Below are 19,721 nucleotides of genomic sequence, written 5' to 3'. Positions count from 1 at the left end.
TTTGGTTAAAACAATCATTTCCCCACCTTAACTCCCAGTCTTTATCACCTTCTGCTCATTCCCTTGGTCTGAAACAGCTCCAGGTTGTCTGTGAAGAAATTACTGTACAACAGTTTGAACTTGGGATCAGTGTTGTTTCTTCAGGGCTGCCATGATCTCTGTGAGAGGGGCCAAAATGTTGCTCATTCTAGACCCTATTTGCTAAGGAGATTCTTGAAATCACACTTTCCAGGCTAGTTCTTCAACAAAACCCATCAACCAGTAAGCCTTAATTGAGCATTGGATCAGGCATCATATTAGTGCTGGGGATCTAAAGAAAGAGAAAACCCCCAAAACTCAGTCCTTGCCCTCAAGAAGCTTACATTCTAACTGGAGAGACACTTGAAATCTCTCCATTTTGGTACATCAGGAGAACCTGATCATCTTCAATTCAACCTTCAAAGACCCAGAATCACCTCCATGCAACTCTGAGGAGTCAGGGGAAAATTTCAGGAGAAGGTTTGACTCCTACAAATTTATGAAATTCCTAAACTTCACCAATATAACATTCTGGAAACATGAATGCCCCAAATCTGACTTTCACATTAAAGAGACAGGACAAGAGCTGATGTGGGTGATCTGGGGTTGAGAATGGGGAGGTTGAGATCTGACTTAGTGATGGTAAGGGGTACAGGTGTGGGACCAGGGTGACATCTAATATATCATGAAATGGACAGAACCCAGAGGGGAGAGGTGTCTCAGAGGTTAGCACAAAGTTAAGTGATCAATAAAAGCATATTGATTGGCTTACTGACAAACGGTGGTATGAGAGAATGGAAGGGTGAAGGAAGAGAAACTAAGGGCAAAGACCAGGTTTAATGTGTGAGTGAAGGAGTGGGAAGGTTGGAAGGATAGAGAAAGCTATTTCAAGAGATGTGGAGAAAGAATCTACATTATGTGGCAACCCATCATCTATATGAGATGAGGAAGAATAGAGAATCTAAGATGATTCTAGGTTGCAAACCTGGAGACTAGAAGGATGTTGGCACCCTCAGCAGAAGTCAGGGAGTTCAGAGGGTAATGACTTTCATTTTGGATGAGTTGAGTCTGGGATGCCTAGAGGACACCTAGGCAGAGTTGACCAGTAGGCATTGGGAGCTCAGGAGAAGGACAGACTAAATGAGTTTTCAACGACAGGTTTTTTTTTTTTCATTCTTTCATTCATTATTTTCATCTATTCATTTATTCACAAGAGGAAGAGAGAACAGCATTAGATACTGATGGAAGCTATCTTCTATCATTCTCTCCCCAGTCTCTTCAAAGGTCAGGAATCCTTCCCTCCCGTGACCAACATTATGTTCCTCAAGACCCACAAGACTGCCAGTAGCACTGTGATGAACATCCTGTATCGGTTCACAGAGAAGTGGAACCTCACGGTGGCCCTGCCTGCCAGGCAGCTTTACCACCTGGGCTACCCCTGGCTTTTCCAGACCAAATATGTGGAGGGATTTGATACTCTGAATGGGACTTTCAACATCATGTGCAATCATCTGAGATTTAACCCCACTGAGGTAAGGTCCATGGCCCATGCTGCCTCTCCTTGGCAGATGCGGACCATCCATGCTCATTAGTATCCAACTTGGTTCAAACTGGGTACCAGTTAGCATCAGTGTGGCAACTGGGTGGAGAGTGAGGGGGAGTGTGGAGGTAGAGAGTTGATTTGGAGGTGACTGAAATAGTCCTACTAACAGTAGGAAGCTGTCATAAGTCAGGTGAGAATACTTGGGATTGATCTGGAATGGTGACTTGTTCCTGAGAGCTTCATTCTTTATCAGACTTTTAGATGGAGGACAAGACGGATCTGAGTGATGCCAGATCCCTGGGTAGGGAAGGGCTCCTGGGGAGGGGTCTGATTATGAGGATTAGTGATTTAGAGAGGAAGAGGACCTTAGAGGATAGGATCATAGCTCATAAAGCTAAAGATAGCAGAGACCATGAAAGGCTATGAGTCCTATCCTCTCATTTGACAGATAAGGAAACTGAGGCTCAGAGACATGGTGTCACAGTCAGTGTCTCAGTTGGGATTTGAACTTCCTGACTTCACATCCAACACTTGATCCATTGCCCCAAATCATTGAAATTATTCCTTGAGGTGGTCATTTCCCATGCTAGACTATAATCTCCTTGAGGGCAGGGGCTGTTTTACTTTTGTTCTTCTAACTCTAGAGATTAACCTGACCCACAATAGGAGCTTATGAATAAACTGTGGATTGTTTGATAGGCTGATTGAGAACATACAGAAGAAACAACTTGGGGAAACATGATAGCTTAGTCTGAGCCACCATTGTTGGCCTCATTCCATTGTGAGCTTCTTAAGGACAAAGGCCCTTTGTTATCTCTAGAGTTTATCCTGGTACTGGTATACAGTAGGTGCTTCATAAATGCTTGGTGATTAATTGATTGTGATCCCCACAATTTCCTCTTGAGCATTGCATTCTTCTCCTTCTCCCTCCTGGATTTTTCCATGACTGTTATCTGATAGTCTTTCTGTCTGCCAGGCCAAGCCACTTTTGTATTCAGCCTACCCTTAGGTGCCAATCTACAAGCACTTATTATGCACCTGTTAGAGGCCAAACCCTATGTTTAAATGAAAAAGCTGTTATTTAGGACTTAAATATAGATAATCCAAATACAAAAACAGTGTTAATAGAGGAATAGGGATAGAGAGGGATCTTTGGGTTTGGAAGATTACTAGGATGGTGAGAGGCGCTTTTGAGGAGTAGATAGACAGGAGCCATGACCCAGTTGATGTAAGGATGGTTCAACATCTAGAAGGGGGTTAGGGTGAAGAGATGACCAGGGAAGGAAGGGAAACATGGCAAGGTCAGGGCCTAGATGAAGGGTCTGAATCAGTGAAGATATCCCATCACCATGGAGGGCACAGGCCCATGAGAAGGAGAGGGAGGACAGCCTCTGGGTTGTCTGCAAAGTTCTGGGAATACTAAAAAAAAAAATGAGACCAGACAACAGGTGGCCAAGTAAAAGAAGCAATCATCAACTCCTTACCAGGTCATGGCCAAACCAGGTGGCCTGAGATGACAACTTACCCCAGACACTGACTACCTGTGGACCCAGGGCAAGTCACTTCACCTCTGCCTGCCTCAGTTTTCTCATCTGTAAGATGGGTGGTAATCATAGCGCTTATCTTTCAGAGTTGCTATGAGACCAAATGGAATAATGTTTATAAAATATAAGTTTTGCAAACTTAATGTGCTTTATGAAAGTTTGCTCTGATGATGATGACAAACATTTATCTAGTGCCTACTGTATTCCAGGCACCATGATAGGTTCTGGGAGTACAGAGATGAAACCCACCCATCCCTGCCCTTCAGGAGCTTCCATTCTCATGGGGGAGCACACATGTAGAGAGATAAGTTAATACAGCATGCCTACACAGTCCTGTTGCCACAGGCAGGGGGGAGAGCAGGAACCCTGAAAGCCTTTCAGATCCTTTTATGTACCTTTTTTCATTTCAGCTTCAAAACCACTCCATGAAGTAGGTGCCATTTTAAAGATGGGCAAACCGAGGCTCTTTCAGATGATCTTAGTGAGGCAATGTGGTCCAATGGAAAGATCGCCAGCTGTGGAGTCCCAGGACCTGGGTTCAAATTCTGTCTTGGTGCTTACTAGATGTAGCCTATGTTTGATTCTCACCTCTGCAATCCTGGGCAAGTCACTCCCCTGACCCTCAGGATTCTCTTCCTTTGTGGCCCCTTTCTTCTGTAGATGTATGACTTGGAGTATAACCCCGAAGGGCTATATGTGTATCGGCTGGTATTACGATGATAGAATCCGATCGACTCACCATTTTTGTGGTTGTTACAAACCTTGATGAAATGGGTCTTTTGAGTAGGAGATGAACCTCTGAGGGGGAACAAGAAAGAAGATAAAGTGGACGGTGGGGGTGTGGGGAGATTTTGAACACCCTAAAAGTCTACAGACTGTTTATTTAAAAAATAATTCTCATAATTTTTGTTTTGATTTCACCATTTCATCTTTGTCTTCTCCTCAGAGAGCCTTCCCTTATATTAAAGAATAAAAAAGAAAGAAGCCCCTACTCCCCAGAAAGACCCAGTTCAGTAAAACTAACCAACCTATTGAACAAATGTGACAGTTTGGGGGTTCTATGCCCAGGAACCCCCACCTAGGCCAAAAGAGAGGGAGGGGCATTTTCTTATCTTCTGGGGGGAAGCCAGTTTGGTCTGTGAACAGGCTTTTATAAAACACCTGTTACAGGCCATGTAGTCTGCTAAACATTGAGTTTGCAAAGAAAGATGAACAAAAAAGTCTCATCTATTCAGGAACTCAACTTCTAAGGGGAGAAACAATTTGCAAATGGCAGTGTCTATGTGTCTAAGCAGGTATGCACGGATGTTTATGCGTGTATGCATGAGTCTGTGTGTCTGTGTGTGTGTGTATTCTTGTTGATTTGCTCTTTTAAAAAGTTTGTTTTAACCAGCCGAGTCATGTCTTCTGACCCTTCCTTCCCTTCTCCCCTCCAACAAGAATTCAAGACAAACCGAACCCATTATGGACATGCATAGTCAATGAAGGCACTTGTCCACATCAGCTGTGACCTAAACTAGCTGTTTCCTCCAACATTCTGAATCCTTCAGTCCTTCAGGAGGGGGCCGGCATATTTCAGCATTGGTCCTCTGGAATCCTGGGTGGTCTTTACACTGAAAGGTTTGACCCACTAGTACTCCATCTCATTTCTATGCCTTAATTTGTTTAACTGTTTCCCAGTTGATGGACACCCCATCAGATTCCTAATCTTTGTCACCTCAAAAAAGAACCATAAATATTTTTGTAGATCCTTAGAATTTGTTTTGTTTAGGATTAATCCTTCCTTAATCTACCCTCCTTTTAATTCTCCAGCTTCCTTCTTCCCTTTTCTACATATTTCACTGTTGAATGACATGTATTTCTGTACCCTGCTCTGTGTGTGTGTGTGTGTGTGTGTATGTGTGTGTGTGTGTGTGTGTGTGTTTCCTTCTTTTGGCCAGCTCAAATGAGAGTGAAGTTCAAGGTTGAACCTTTACCCCTCTCCCCTTCTCCTTGTTTGTGTACATATATATCTACTTGGGCACCCTCATTGCATGAGAGAATTTTCCCTAAGCTTCCTTTCTGTCCCTTCTCCTCCCTTACACCGCAGTATGCTCCTTTTCTCCTCTCTTTCTATTTTTTTCTTAAGCTCATCAGCTCAGAGCAGACCAGTCCCTCAGTCTTGTCTGTTTATCTCTGTGAGGATGATAGAGAAATGAAGGGACAGCTCCATCTCCTTACATTTGAGTGTAAGCTGTTTATCATTGCTCATTCATGTTTACTTTTTACATTTCTTTTCACTCTAGTATTTGACTTCAACATTTCTTCACAGCTTTGGTCTTTTTTTATTAGAAAATTGTTTTTCTTCTGCTCTCAGTTTTCTGGGTCACTTATTTTTGCTCTTGAGCCTCTATTCTTTGCTTTCTGGAATATCATATTCCAGATTCTCTGTTCCTTTTTTGTAGTGGCTGCTAAATCATGTGTGATCTGGACTGTGACTCCTCCTTACTTGGATTTTTTTCTTTCTGGAAGCTTGTGGTAGTTTTTTTTTTTTTTTTGACCTGGAGGTTTTAGATTTTTATTCTCATCTTCCTGAAAGTTTTCATTCAATGATTTCTTTCAGGAACTGATAGGTTCTTCCTATTTCCATGTTGCCCTCTGTTTTTTTTTCTTTGCAAGGCAATGGGGTTAAGTGACTTGTTCAAGGTCACACAGCCAGGTAATTATTAAGTATCTGAGGCTGAATTTGAACTCAGGTCCTCCTGACTCCACTGAACTACCTAGTTGTCCCTGACCTCTGGTTCTAATACATTTGGGCAGTTTTAAAATTTCTTGAAATTATGTTTAGACTCCCTTTTGGGTTATGAGCTTCAGAGAATTCATCATCATTAAATGTTTTCTCTTTACCAGTTGTTTCTGCAATTAAATAACCTGAAATTTCATTCTATTTCCAGTCTTTTGTTTTAATGTTCCTTCTTGCCTCATGGAGTCATTGGCTTCCATTTGGTCTCTGATTTTCAGGAAGCTGACTTGGAGTTTTGTCATATACCAGACTATTTACCTCTTTTCCAATTCTTTTTTCCAAAGCTCTCATTTATTTTTCAATTTTTTCATTCATGCCCTTATTCCATTTATATTTTTTTAGCTTTCTTTTTTTAAAGCTATTGCTTCATCTCTTCCATATATTCTATTTGAGTTTATGCCTGAGCCATGTCTGAGGCTTTGCTTGTAGCTTTTGGGGGGTCATTCTCTTCTTTTGCATTTGTGTCTTAAGTATCCCTGGCACTATTAGCTCAGGCTATCTCCTTGCTTTGTTTACCCATTCTTATTTATGACCTACTACCTCTCTTTGGACTTGATGTTGAGATTTGACTCTGCAGCCACAACTCCTGGACAGAGTTTCTGGGCTGCCTCCTGGTGCTGCTTCCTTGGTGTTTTGAGAATTGGGGACAAGCTGGTGTTGAGTGCTCCCAGAGGGGGCTGATCCAAGACAAAGTCTGATGGTTGCCCCTGGTCTGAGCTCTGCACGTTCCTGACCTGGGTTAGGGTCTGGACACGAGAAGGTTTTGCTGCCAACTGCACCCTGTGAGCCAGCTGGGAAATGGGCTGATTTGGAGCAGCCCTGCTGCAGGCTTCCCTTTGGATTGTGGTTCCTGCCCTGCCTATTGCTCAACAGGCTGGGCTAGATGCTGAGAATGAGATCCAGCTGCTGCTGGCTTCTGCACTTCTGCCTTCCTTGGTTCCAGGCCCAGGGCCTCCCTACCTGGGTATACCATCCTGGTGTGCAGGGCCCCTTCTTCCTTCTCTCCCTATCTGTTACTTGGATCTGAGGACTGGGTGACAAAGCTTCCAGTTCTCCCTCATTCCTCATTATGAGGGTGGGCATGCTCTACTAGAGGCCTGGGTCCTCTTCTTGCCCTAGGGCACAGGTGGTGGGGGTAGGAGAGCCAGCACCTCCTGACCCAAGTCCATCCCCACTGTTTGAAGTCCTTCTTCCTCTCGGTCTTACGTGGAGCTGGGCTTGACAAACAGCTCTGACTTTTCTGGATTTCCCAATCAGGATTTGGTCTGGTGCATTTCTAGATCTGTTTGGAAGGACTTGGCTGAGGAGAAGTCACTTTGCTGCTCTGCCTTCTTGGCTCTGCCTTCTTGAGCTGAGTCTTGAGGGAAGTCAGACATTCTAGGAAGTGGAGGGGAGGGGGTAAAGGCATTTTAGGCAGAAGGGTCAGCAGGTGCAAAGACGTGGAGACCTGAGATACAGCCAATGGAGCGGGGGAGCATTGAGCTCAGTAAGAGAATGGGGACCAGAGAGAGGGTCAACTTGTTGGAGAAGGAGGGGGGCAATGGGATCAAGAATGCCCATGAGGAGCTAGGCTTGGCCAGGAGAAGGACCACCTCTAAAAATGAGATAGGAGTGATGGAGGGAACAGACAAACAACATCTGAGGGATGTGAGATGAGGAAGGGGAAGGGAACCAAGAATCGACAAAGCAACTACTGTGGGTCAGACCCTTGTCCTAAGCACTTTACAAATATCATCTTCTCTCATTCTCACAACAATCCTGGGAGGCAAGTGCCATTACTGAGGCAGACCAAGGTTAAGTGGTGATATGGGGCAAAGTCCTCTGCTGACAGGGTGTTGGGAAAACAGGTGCCATAGCAGCCTAAGAGACTTGAGAAGGGATAGGAAGGTTTGGAAGAGCCACTTTAGGGGAGGGGGAGAGAGAATCGATTTTTGTGGTTGTTCAACTGTGCCCAACTCTTTGTGACCCCACGGACCATAATGTTCATGGGACTTTCTTGGCATCTCCTTCTCTAATGGGTTAAAGCGAGCAGAGGTTCAGTGACTTGCTTAGGGTGGCACAACTAGTAAATGTCTGAGGCCTCATCTGAACTCAGATCTTCCTGATTCTAGGTCCAGTGGTCTATCCCCTGGGCCATGTAGCTGCCTCAGTCAATTAGAGAAGGGTTAAAGGATTATCAATGAGCGTCTGTTTGAGATTATATAGCATAAACAGCCTGGTTTTATAATTTTCTCTAGCTTCGTTTAATAACATGTGAAGAGGATGAAAGGCGGTACATAGTGAACATGATCCGGGACTGGATTTAGCAAGGGTGGATTGGTGCTAAGGATGAGGGGCGGGGCTTTGATAGCGGAGGATGATGTGAACTTAGAAGGATCCTCTAAGGGATCAAAATAGGGAGAAGAGAGGGGAATAAATGAAGAGGGCTTGATGTGGGAGAGGACCAAAGGGTGCAGGGATTGCAGATCTTGGGGAGGAGGACAGGTCCAGGATCACTTCTCTTGGTTTATTCTTTCAGTTCAGATAGCTCCCATCATAATATATATGATAGTAAGAACATTTTCCCCCATCAGCTCCTTGAACTGACCCCCGTGTGTTTGACCTCTGGATAGTGGCTGCAGTCCCAGATTGTGATTTCCTCCAAGATGGTGCTTGGCAGCATTGCCTGATATCTCTCAGCCTGGGTTAGGTGTCCTCTGCTCTGGTCCAAGATCTTTTTCATGCTCTGAGCATCCTTTCGAGCTTGCTAATGGTCATTTCTCCTTTTCCCCCCAAAGGTACAGAAAGTCATGCCAAACAACACTTTCTACTTTTCCATATTGAGGAACCCAATTTCCCAACTGGAGTCCTCCTTTGTGTATTACAAAGGATACGTGCCAGCTTTTCAGAAGGCAAAGAGCCTGAATGAATTTTTGGCATCACCACTAAGGTACTACAATGAAAGTATACCTATTAAAAATATATATGCCAAGAATAGCATGTGGTTTGATTTTGGCTATGATAACAACAAAAAGGACAAAGGTCATGTGCGGGCTGTCATCGAAGAGATCCAGAAACAGTTCCAGCTAATCCTGATTTCTGATTATTTTGATGAATCTATGGTCCTCCTGAGAAATACCCTACATTGGGACTTGGATGATGTGGTCTATTTCAAGTTGAACTCTCGGAGTGAGAATTCCATCCAGAACCTCTCCAGGGAGAACCAGGAGAAAGTAAAGGAATGGTGTGCTTTGGACTGGGAGCTTTACCAGCATTTCAACAGGACCTTCTGGCAGAAGATCAGGGAGGTCATTGGGCTGAAGAAGCTGGTGAAGGAAGTGACTCTCTTGAGGGGTAGGCAGCAGGAACTCATAGACCTCTGCATTCAGGACGGGAAGCCAAAGAATAAGACCCAGATCAAAGACAAGAAACTCCGTCCCTACCAGTCTGGGATGGCTAACATCCTGGGCTACAATCTCAAACGGGATTTAGATAATGAGACCATGATCATGTGTCAGAGGATGGTGATGCCTGAGTTACAGTACATGGCTCACTTGTACTCTCAACAGTTCCCCAGAAAACCTCCCAAGATCAAGCTGCAGTGATGGTGGCGTCTCTAACTGAAAGCTCAAAGTTGGGAACTGAGAGGCCTGACAGAGGGCAACCCCAGATCTCCAAAGGACCATCAGGCTCCAGTGTGACCAGTAGAGAAAAGACTTCAACAAAGAAGGGTCTTGATCTAAACAATCTCTGGGTAGTCTGGAAAATTCTTACCTCAATTCAGAGTTTTATTTTTAAAAGTATCTGTCATGGATGTTGTTTAAGATAACAGAGTGTGTGTGTGTGTGTGTGTGTGTGTGTGTGTAGGTTACTGATCTCATAGCCTTCTCCTCACAGAACTTCTGCCTTGGGGCATCCAAGCCAAGCTATCCAGGTGATATTTCCAGAATAGTTATAGGCAGTAGAGGAACAATATTGGATCCAAACTTTCTTTGGCTACCATGGAAGTCTCAGATGGATGAATCCAATGATGGAATTTTAAATTTGACTTTTTCCCCCTAGGCTGAATTTGTGACTTCATTGGGATTAGGGACCTCCCATTAAGAATCTCCTTCTGCCAACACAGCTCTGCCATTGTCTTGATATTCAGGCTTAGAGAACTGCCTGGGAAAGAAGCTAAATGACTGGCTCAGGATCGCACAGTCTAGATGTGTCACAGTCAGGACTTGAACTCAAGTCTTTCTGGATTTTTGGCCAGCTTTCTGTGCTCCACATCACATTATTTACTTAGAGGCTGGAAAATACAGAGACTAGGTAATTCATACTGTGTAAAACACAAGTCCAGTTGAAAAGGATATTTGGGCCCGAGAACTGTAGATCGTCTTTCAGTCAGTCAAGTATGCATTAAGTGATTACTGGGGATCACCAAAGAAAGACAGAAACATGGTGTGCTGTCTCAAGGAAATCATGTTTGAATGGATTTTTTTTGGCAAGGCAATGGGGTTAAGTGACTTGCCTAAGATCACACAGCTGGGTAATTGTAATGTATTTTAATTATGAGAAGGAATGTTTTAATTTAAAGAATAAATGGTTAAACTTTTGACACATTTGAACCTTGATCTTCATTTCAGAAACTTAGCCTAAAATGACTGCAAGAGATGGGACATTCTTTGGAACTGATCATTGCAGTGCCCAGGTTTCTGCCAACCACCGTTACTATGTTTCCAGGATAAAACAATCACTGGGGCTCATTCATAGTGGTCCATTCTGTGGTATGCCTTTGGAATCAAGGCCGGCTTAAATTGTGGTCAATGTGGCTTACAAAACCACACTGGGATGTCAAGGCGCCAAGTGGGCCTTTGGAAATTGTTGATTTTAATATATTCCCGAGAGGAAGTCCTTTCTGCAGTACCCCAAAGAAGTGGTCCTTCATTCTAAGTTTTGAACACCTTCAGTAATGGGGAACTTACTACATATGCAGCAGGTGTAATTGCTGAGAAGTTTTTTTCTTTATCAAATTGAAATCTTTCTCTTTGGCACACGTTCCCTCTGGTACTACCCCCTCCTAGGGCCAAGCCAAACAAATCTAATCCCTCTTCTATGGGACAACTTCTAAGTGCTTACTGGCAGCTATCAAGTTCTGCCTGTATTCTATGATCCAGAATAAACATCTCCCTCTCCTTTGACTGACCTCTATGGCACAGTCGTGAGGCCCCTCGTTTTCTCTAGATTCACTGGAGCTTGTTACTGTCCTCCAAAAGTGACCCCAGGAACTGATTGTGGTATTCCTGATGAAGTCTGCCCAGTGCTGAGGCCACAGTGGCTCCCAGCACCCAGGCAGGCTTCAAGGAATGGTGCCCAAGATGGTCTTAGCCTCACGAGCCTTCAGAAAACAAAGAGCCTCGGTTCTTTTGTCTGTCGTTATTAAATATCGAGCTAGGAAAGTTAGACAGTTGATTTTTAAAAATCTACTTGATACTTAACCCTAGTGAGTTTCACTTTTTAGATACAGTCCATAGTTTTGGATTATTCTTATCTTTTTAGATTTTAATAGTCTTTCATCCAACATGGTAGTTAATCTTTTCGGCCTCCACCAGATTTTAAAGTATACCCATCCAGATCTGTATCCAAATCATTGTTAAGCTTGTACAGCACAAGGTTAAAAAACAGAGCCTTGTGGCACTGCACTAGAGACTGCTTTCCTAGATCAAATATGCACTTATAGGATCATAGATCTAGAATCCAAGGTGAGATTTGATCCCACGATCTCTGACTCCATGGGCAGTGCTTCTTCCATGGTAGTACACTGCTTCCAATCAATTAAAAAGAATTAATTATCCATTGTGTGCCAGGCACTAAAGGTAGTCCTTTGATATGCAAAGACAAAAGTAAAACAGTCTTTTTATTTCATGGAGATTGCATTCTAACAGGGGAACTCAACATACATGAGACACAAAGTAGTCATGGAGGGAAGGCCATGAACAGCTGAGGAGGGTTAGAAAATGGTTTCTGCACAAATATAGGTTCTGCCTCAGGCCTTGGACAAATCACTCTCAATCTCAGTTTCCTCATCTGTAAAACAGGATGACAATAGCATTTATTTCCCAGAGTTGTGGTGAGCACCAAAGGAGATGATATATGGAAAGTTCTGTTGCAACCTTACAGGAGCTATGGCAATGTAAATTATTATTAAGAAGATTGGAGAGGTTAGAAAGTCCTAGGTTTGCAAGACCTTTAAATGCCAAACAGAGTTTCTATTTGGTCTTGGAGGTATTAGGAGACCACGGAAGTTTACTGAGTGGGGGAGGGGAGGTCATACTTGTACTTTTAGAAAGTCCTCTTTGGCAGCTGAGTGGAGAATGGACTGGAGAGGGAAAAGACTTGAAGGACAGATGTTAATTAGGGAGACTGTTGCAATAATATGGGCAAGAGATGATAAACATATGGAGTAGGAATGGGTGGAGAGAAGAGGGAAGATCAAGTGATTGGCTCTGTGAAGTGATGAAAGTGACTCTAGGTGAAGTGTAAGGTAGTAAGAACATTGTCAGTAATTGTGAAGTGTGGAAGAGGGGTGGATTTGGGAAGAAGATAAGAAATTGTTTTGGGCGTGTAGACTTTGAGATGATTGGTGGGAAGTTGGGGATGTGGGACTGTAGCGTAGGAGGGAGACCAGAGTTAGATATATAGAACTAGCAATCATTTGTAGAGATCACTGAATCCTCAGAAGAGAGATGAGGTGACCAAAAGCATAGAGAGGAAAGAGAAGAGGATTCAGGACAGAGTCTTGGTGCTTCCCCACACCTAAAGGGTGTGATAGAGATGATCCAGCAAAGGAAATTGAGAAAATGCATTCCAATGAGGAGAAAGTCTAACAGAAAAGGGAGCTTGGTCAACTCAAAGTCTACAGAGAAATCAAGAACAATGAAGGATGGGAAAAGGCCATTAGATTCATAAATTAAGAGACATTAGTAATTTTGGAGAGAGAGTAGTTTCAGGGAAATGATGAGGCAGAAAGCCAAACCACAGAGAGTTTAGAGTAGAATGAGAGGAAGAGGACATGGAGCACCAAGTCCAGACAAGTTTTTCAAGGAATTTAACAGATTAAATTTCAAATGAAATTTTTTCTTACTCCTTAGACTGGGAGCTCCTTGAAAACAGGGACTGTTTTTTCTTGGTATTACTAGTACTTAGCCATGTTGTCTGACTCATGATAGATGCTTCTTAATAAATGTTTATTATTGACTATAAAAAGGGAAGAAGAGATATATATCAGTGACTAGTGGACATGACAACACCTAGGGAGAGTTGGTTTTTTTTAAGCACATAGATGGCCTGAGTGTATTTAGGGGTAATCTACTTTGATATTACTTCACTGTTTATGGTATCGTAGCAAAATGTAGTTTCTACACTTCTCCTTTTTAACAAGATCAATTTTTTGCTTTTGCTTTGTCTGAGATTGTTACCCCCTTTTTCTGTTTTAGTTCAGCTGAAGCATATTAGATTCTACCCCAGCTCTTTAATTTTAAGTCTATGTGTTTTTCTGTTTCAATTTTTTTCTCTTGTACACAAGTTATTTTTGGATTCTGGTTTCTAATCCATTTTGCTGTCTGTTTCCCTTTCATGGGTGAGTTCAGCCCATTCACATTCACAATTATGATCACTAACAGTGTATTTCCCTCCATCCCATTTTCTTCTGATTCTTCCTCTGCCTTCCTTTTATCCTGTAGCTCTTTAAAAGTATTTTGCTTCTAACTGTTGCCTCCCTTAATCCACTCTCCTCTTTATCCTTCACTCCCCCTTTCTCTTATCCCCTTTTCCTCCTATTTCCCTAATGGACAAGTTACATTTCCATATACAATTGAGTGTGTATACATATATTCTTCCCTCTTTGAACTAATTACAATATGAATATAGTTTAAGCTTGCCTGGCATGCCACCCTCCACTTTCCCTTCCATTTCCTTGTGTGCCTCTTTTATGTAAGAAAGTTTTCCTCATTCTACTTCTTCCTTCCTTCTTCTCCTAGTGCACCCCTCTTTCTCACTCCTTCACTATTTTGGAGATCATCATTATCTCTGTACTGAGAAATCCCTAAACTACTGGTGCCATCGCTGCAGTTGTGTGTGTGTGTGTGTGTGTGTGTGTGTGGGGCTCTGACAGGTTTCTTCTGACTTCTGCTGACTTCTTAACTTTTTGTAAATGGAAAAGGATCCACTGCTTTAAAATTGGATTTGAGGAGTTATTTTAAAGTTGTTTGGAGAAAAATGTTGGAGGAAATCAACTGGATGGATGCCCCTAATCTGTCATTTTTCATGACTAATTCATCTTGATATTTTAAATTCTAACATGGTAAAGATTGATATCTCTAACCTATATAACAAAAGCTATTTGAAGGGAGTAGTTCATAGGCATTTGTAAAGGTGTAAAGGTGACTTGGGACAAAGAGGTTTGAGAACAAATAACACATAGAAACAGAGGATGAGTCATTGCTAGGGGAAATTGTAAAGATTATCTTTAAGGAACTTGGACTTATTGGTTGATACGTGTTTTGAATAAAATGATGGAAACTATGCAAAAAACCCTGCAAGGGGCAACAATATACTCTACCATGTCTTTCTGAATAGTGCTTTGCTGCCATGGAGATATCACCTCATCAACAGAAATCATTTTCCTATGCCTGAGAGAGGTTCACTTATATAACTTCTCACTTTTATATCGCAGCCCCACCATTCAGGTATCTCGAGATACCAAGTGAGTATCAGGTAAATAACTAGCCTTGAAACCAGAGAAAGCTTATTTCCAGTTCCACCTCACTGGCATCATTTTAGGCTTTAGGGTAATCTGGGTTAATGTTTAGATGGTAACATATCTCTCATTAATTAATAAACTACCTTGGAACTTCAACCCAACCTTGGGCAAGCTGTTTAACCTCTCAGTTCCCCAAACAACTCTCTTTGCCTCGAATTTGCAAATCAGATGTCAGTTAACTCCGGTAGATGCAAGAAATTCATTATGCTTATTAAAATCATAGGACTGGGGGGTGGCTAGGTGACGCAGTAGATAGAGCACCAGTCCTGGAGTCAGGAGGACCTGAGTTCAAATGTGGCCTCAGACACTTAGTAATTACCTAGCTGTGTGGCCTTGGGCAAGTCACTTAACCCCATTTGCCTTGAAAAATCCTAAAAAAAATCATAGGGCTGGGTCAAAAGAAGGGAACTTTCCTTGAATGGATATAACTGACATTTACTCGTGTTTCTTCTCCCAGACCCTCCCACCCAGAGTTCATTTCTTGTGTCATGAATTGCAGGCCCAAATTCTCTTCAAAATTTCTGCAAAATTGGCATGTGAGAATTGGCTTCACTGGATCTAGGGCCCAAACCTTCAGTAGAAATTGTATTGTTTGCAGTCTCTTACATCTGCATTCATTTGAAGGACTAAACAAGTACCAAGAACTTCTGAATCAAAAAGGTCACATTGGTAGGAACTTCACGGGGCTGTAATTGGTATTCTCCATTTGCTTATTTTATTGGTTATGGTCATGACTTGCTTATCAATTCATCACAACTTCCTAGAGGATCCAAGCAAGGAGAGAAACTTAAAAGCCCCACCCCACCCCCACTCTGTTTCCCTTTTCTCCATTTTGATCAGATGATGACCTTGGGAAATACAAAAGCTCAAAGTATTTGCAATGTCCATCAGAGGTCAAGATCAATGTCTTCAGAACAATCGTGATTTAACAGCAGAATCTGTTAGGAAACTGAAAGAATCTTAAGGACAAACTAAATATACAGTTCTGAACTTGGCAAGGACACTGATCCTAGGAAAAAATTGAGAAGGATATTATAAAGGGAGAAAAAGACTTCCAGCTGCCAGGAGTTGTGCACACTCTTTGGCTGCATGTCCTTTGAAATTGAGCCCACTGTCTCCAGGAATATTTTGTGTTCAAGGGAAAAGTTTGTTCCAAGTTTGGGCAAGATATTTCTGTAACAACTGTCCTTGCTAGATTTTCTCAGAAAATCCCTTTTCTAAAAGCTAAGAAAGTTCATTTGGTTCACTGCTAATGAAGAATATGCTAGATGGGAGCTCGTGGAACCAGAGTAATAGAAACCCCACTCCCTTGGTGTTGCCCTTAGCACCTGAGCTTTCTATAAATGTGATTGGGAATTGAGAAATTAGTCCTGTAGGGTTGTCATACATAGATAATTATTTACAATTTTTAAGGTGTAAGAAGAATCAGTTAAATTCACTTTTGACTTCTTCTCACTTCTATATCACAGCCCCACCATTCAGTTATCTCAAGATACCAAGTGAAATCTTTTCACTAGAATTACTTTCACTTTCTTTGCAGAATAAAAGTCAAAACATTTCTCTAAAGAAAGAAGTCCTATTCATCTTCTTTCTTTGTCCTCCCCTCAGACAGGACTGAAAAGTAATCCCTTTTGAAAGGGACCTTAAAGAACATCAATGGTACTCCCCTTTTTGTGTTCTTTTTCTTTTATTAAAGATTTTATTTGTTTCAAATTTTTCCCCCCAATCTTACTTCCCTCCCCACCCCACACCCCTGGGAAAGCACTCTGTCAGTCTTTACTTTGTTTCCACGTTGTACATTTATCCAAATTGAGTGTGATGAGAGAGAAATCATGTCCTTAAGGAAGAAACAAAAAGTATAGGAGCTAACAAGATCAGACAATAATATCAGTTTGTTTTTCTAAATTAAATATAATAGACCTTGGTCTTTGTTCAAACTGCACACTTCTTTCTCTGGATACAGATGGTATTCTCCATTGCAGAGAGCCCCAAATTGTCCCTGATTGTTGCACTGATGGAATTATCGAGTCCATCAAGGTTGAACATCACCCCCATGTTGCTGTTAGGGTGTACAGTGCTGTTCTGGTTCTGCTCATCTCACTGGCACTCCCTTCTTTTTACAGACAAAGAATGAAGAGAAATTAAGTGACTTGTCCAAACTCTCATAGAGAATGACTCAGAGGCAAGATATGAACCCAAGACTTCTCACTAACAAACTATGTATTTCTAGATCCATACAAACTCTTCATAGAATGTCTGTAAATCTCTTAATGTGTTAAAATCTCTTAATCAATAGTGACTCTTTCTCTAATCCTTGGGAGAACCTAATGACACAGGTAATACATTAACTCATTGGCTATAATTGTTCCATTGTTGCTTTTGTCCTATACTCTCATTGCTTTTCTATTTTTTTATTTTTGGTTTTTTTAGGCATTTGCAAGGCAATGGGGTTAAGTGACTTGCCCAAGGTCACACAACTAGGTAATTAAATGTCTGAGGCTAAATTTGAACTCAGGTACTCCTCACTCCAGGACTGGTACTCTACCCAATGAGCCACCTAGCTGCCCGCATTGCTTTTAACATTTTACTCCAATAATCGACACTACTTCTGATCACTAATTCTATCTTGCTCAGAATGGCTTCATGTGATTGTTTCTTTTCTCCTCCCTCAAAGGAGGACTTTAGTGGTCTCAGACTGAATGATATGACATTTTTCTCCATTTAGAATGCTGTTTCTTGTCCTGTCTTGTGCCTGCCCCATCCCTGGAGTCTTTCCAAAGGGTAGAGTTGGGTAGAACCTGGGTTTCCTCCACTTACTATGTTTGAGAAAACAGGCCCGCTTCTGCACTATGATTTGTTTTAGATGGACTTGTGCATAAGTACCAAAATGACTATGACTGTGAATTTGATCTTTGAGGCTGGGAGAAGTGAACACATTGTTTGGGAAGGAAGACGCATCATCCTCAGCTTTCTCTAAGAATAATGAAAAGATCAGAGAGTCATGGCCTTAGAAATGGAAAGGACCCTCAATTTAATTGATTCTAATACCACCCCCCCAACAATGTTATGGATGAGGAAACTGAGGCAAAGAAAGGTCAAGGGACTTGCCAGTGTCTGAAGTGACTTCGCTTCTAGAGGAGATGATCAGTTCTTCCTACCTCAGTAGTTTCAGTGGTAGTGAGAACAATGTTCAGTTCAGCATGGAAATAATATGCCTGTGCCTCTGTGCCTCATGGTTTCATTCTTATTCAGCTGCTACCCACCGAGATATTCACCCACAGCCAGGCAGTCCTGTGGGGGGAGGAAAGGTGCTAATTCTGCTTCCCCCACCTTCCCCCATCAATTTGTGCTTAGTCCAGTTTGCTAATGGGGGTGTCCAATGCCAGCCCGAAGCATGAAAAGTCCATGGGCAGAGCTGTGCAGACAGCCCTGGTCTGGTCTCTGTGGCTTTATAAGTGACGGGGTTTGCTTTGGAGGTCTGCTCCTTCCTTCTCCTGCTTCAAGAGGTATTCCCCAGAGTTTTGGGGCATTGCTGTTGATAAGGGGTATTAAGGAAACTGTCCCAGTCTGAGGTTGCCTTTTGGGTTATTATTCACAGCCCAGATGTGCTGATGTAGCTTGGCCTGGCTGGGGGTGGGGTGGGGGTGGCTGCTGCAAAATTCAGAAATAGCAGACATGAAAAAGTGCTATTAAGTATGTCCACACACACATATTTATATATCCATATCCATACCTTCAGAAAGAGAGACACAAGGGTGGAGATAGAGATGGAGATACGGAATCAAAGAGACAGAGGCAGAGGGAGAGGGAGGAAGAAAGTGAGTGGAGGAGAGAGAGAGAGAGAGGAAGGAAGAGAGAGAGGAAGAGGGAGAGAGAAGGAGGGAGAAGGGGAAAAGGAGAAGAGGAGAAAGAGGGAGGAAGAAAGTGAGTGGAGATGGGCTGGTTTGCTGGTCAGAGAACCAGCCTTGAGTCAAGGCTGAGACCTGGGTTTCCACTTTTCCCTTGTCAGACACTGACAATGTGATCCTGAGTAAATCCCTTAAACTTTTGGTGACTTCAGCAACCAGAGATTCCAGAATAGCAACACAGGTTGTGGGGGGGTGTCTGTATTTCTAGAAGCAGTTTCCTTGCTAGGACTTAGTTCTAAGACAATGAAATATTCTTAGCAGAAATAGTCCCCCACATATATGTCAATATATATTTATATGTATGCTCATATCTACTTACATGGGCCTGCAGAAATTTACCTGGAGGTGCCGTTGATAAAAGAACAACACACACACATGCACACACAGACATCGACTCACACATATCTATAAAAGCACAGCACATGTATGTGCAGACATGAACTCACACACATGTAGAAATAAAGGTCACACATACACACAGGTACATAACACAGCATTTTACATATGTGTTTACATGGGTATAAAGGCACATATGTCTATAAAAGTATAATGCACACACACAGTCACACACACAGACGCACAAGCACACAGACCATGCATGCTACTCCATACAAACATCTACAAAGAGCTTGCCCAGATCTTCTAATCTAAGTCCCCATTTCTGCTGCCATTTGGTGGCTTCAATGCAAAATTATGATGTGAAAAGGGATTTTGGATGAAGAGATTAGGTCAGAGGCTTCCAGATTACCCAGAAGCTCCTTGCCTGTCTAGCACACATTTTCCTTGAATGGAGTTGGCCATTGTGAGCACCATGCAATATTTTAAAAAATATCCTCAGCCATGGTATGGGAGGAGTCCCAAAGTTTTCCTCTGATACTGCATCCCTGACTAACTCAAATATAATGACTGTGGGAGGGTGGACCAAGGCCTCCTGGGAAGCAGGAGGCCTGCCTAACCCAAATCATCTTCCCTTCCCTTCCTGGGGGAATTTCCACTGGGGGAATCCACAGATGGAATAAACATAACTTTTCTATTGAATCGAATGCCCTGGATCACTGAGGCTGCAACAGTGGCCTTTGATGTACTTGGAAGGTCAAATCAGGTCCATTCCCTTCTTGTTGGTGCTGAATCCTCCAGCCTC

General features: G+C 42.5%; 1 protein-coding gene across 2 annotated transcripts in view; it reads left to right on the top strand.

Moving 5' to 3' along the window:
- The window catches only part of GAL3ST2 (galactose-3-O-sulfotransferase 2), a 61,194-nt gene extending 47,449 nt beyond the window's left edge, over positions 1 to 13,745 (top strand). For both annotated transcript variants that reach the window (XM_074190672.1, XM_074190671.1), the window contains exons 3-4: positions 1,292 to 1,550; positions 8,665 to 13,745. In XM_074190672.1, coding sequence (XP_074046773.1) covers positions 1,292 to 1,550; positions 8,665 to 9,471 — 1,066 coding nt within the window. In that variant the 3' untranslated portion in view covers positions 9,472 to 13,745. The remainder of the gene's footprint in view (positions 1 to 1,291; positions 1,551 to 8,664) is intronic.
- The last annotated feature ends 5,976 nt before the right edge of the window (positions 13,746 to 19,721 follow it).

This window comes from Macrotis lagotis, chromosome 6 (assembly GCF_037893015.1).
Source record: "Macrotis lagotis isolate mMagLag1 chromosome 6, bilby.v1.9.chrom.fasta, whole genome shotgun sequence".
Classification (NCBI taxonomy): Eukaryota; Metazoa; Chordata; class Mammalia; order Peramelemorphia; family Peramelidae; genus Macrotis; species Macrotis lagotis.
Note: the sequence above shows the minus strand (reverse complement) of the source record. Positions and strands in the feature narration are given on the sequence as shown.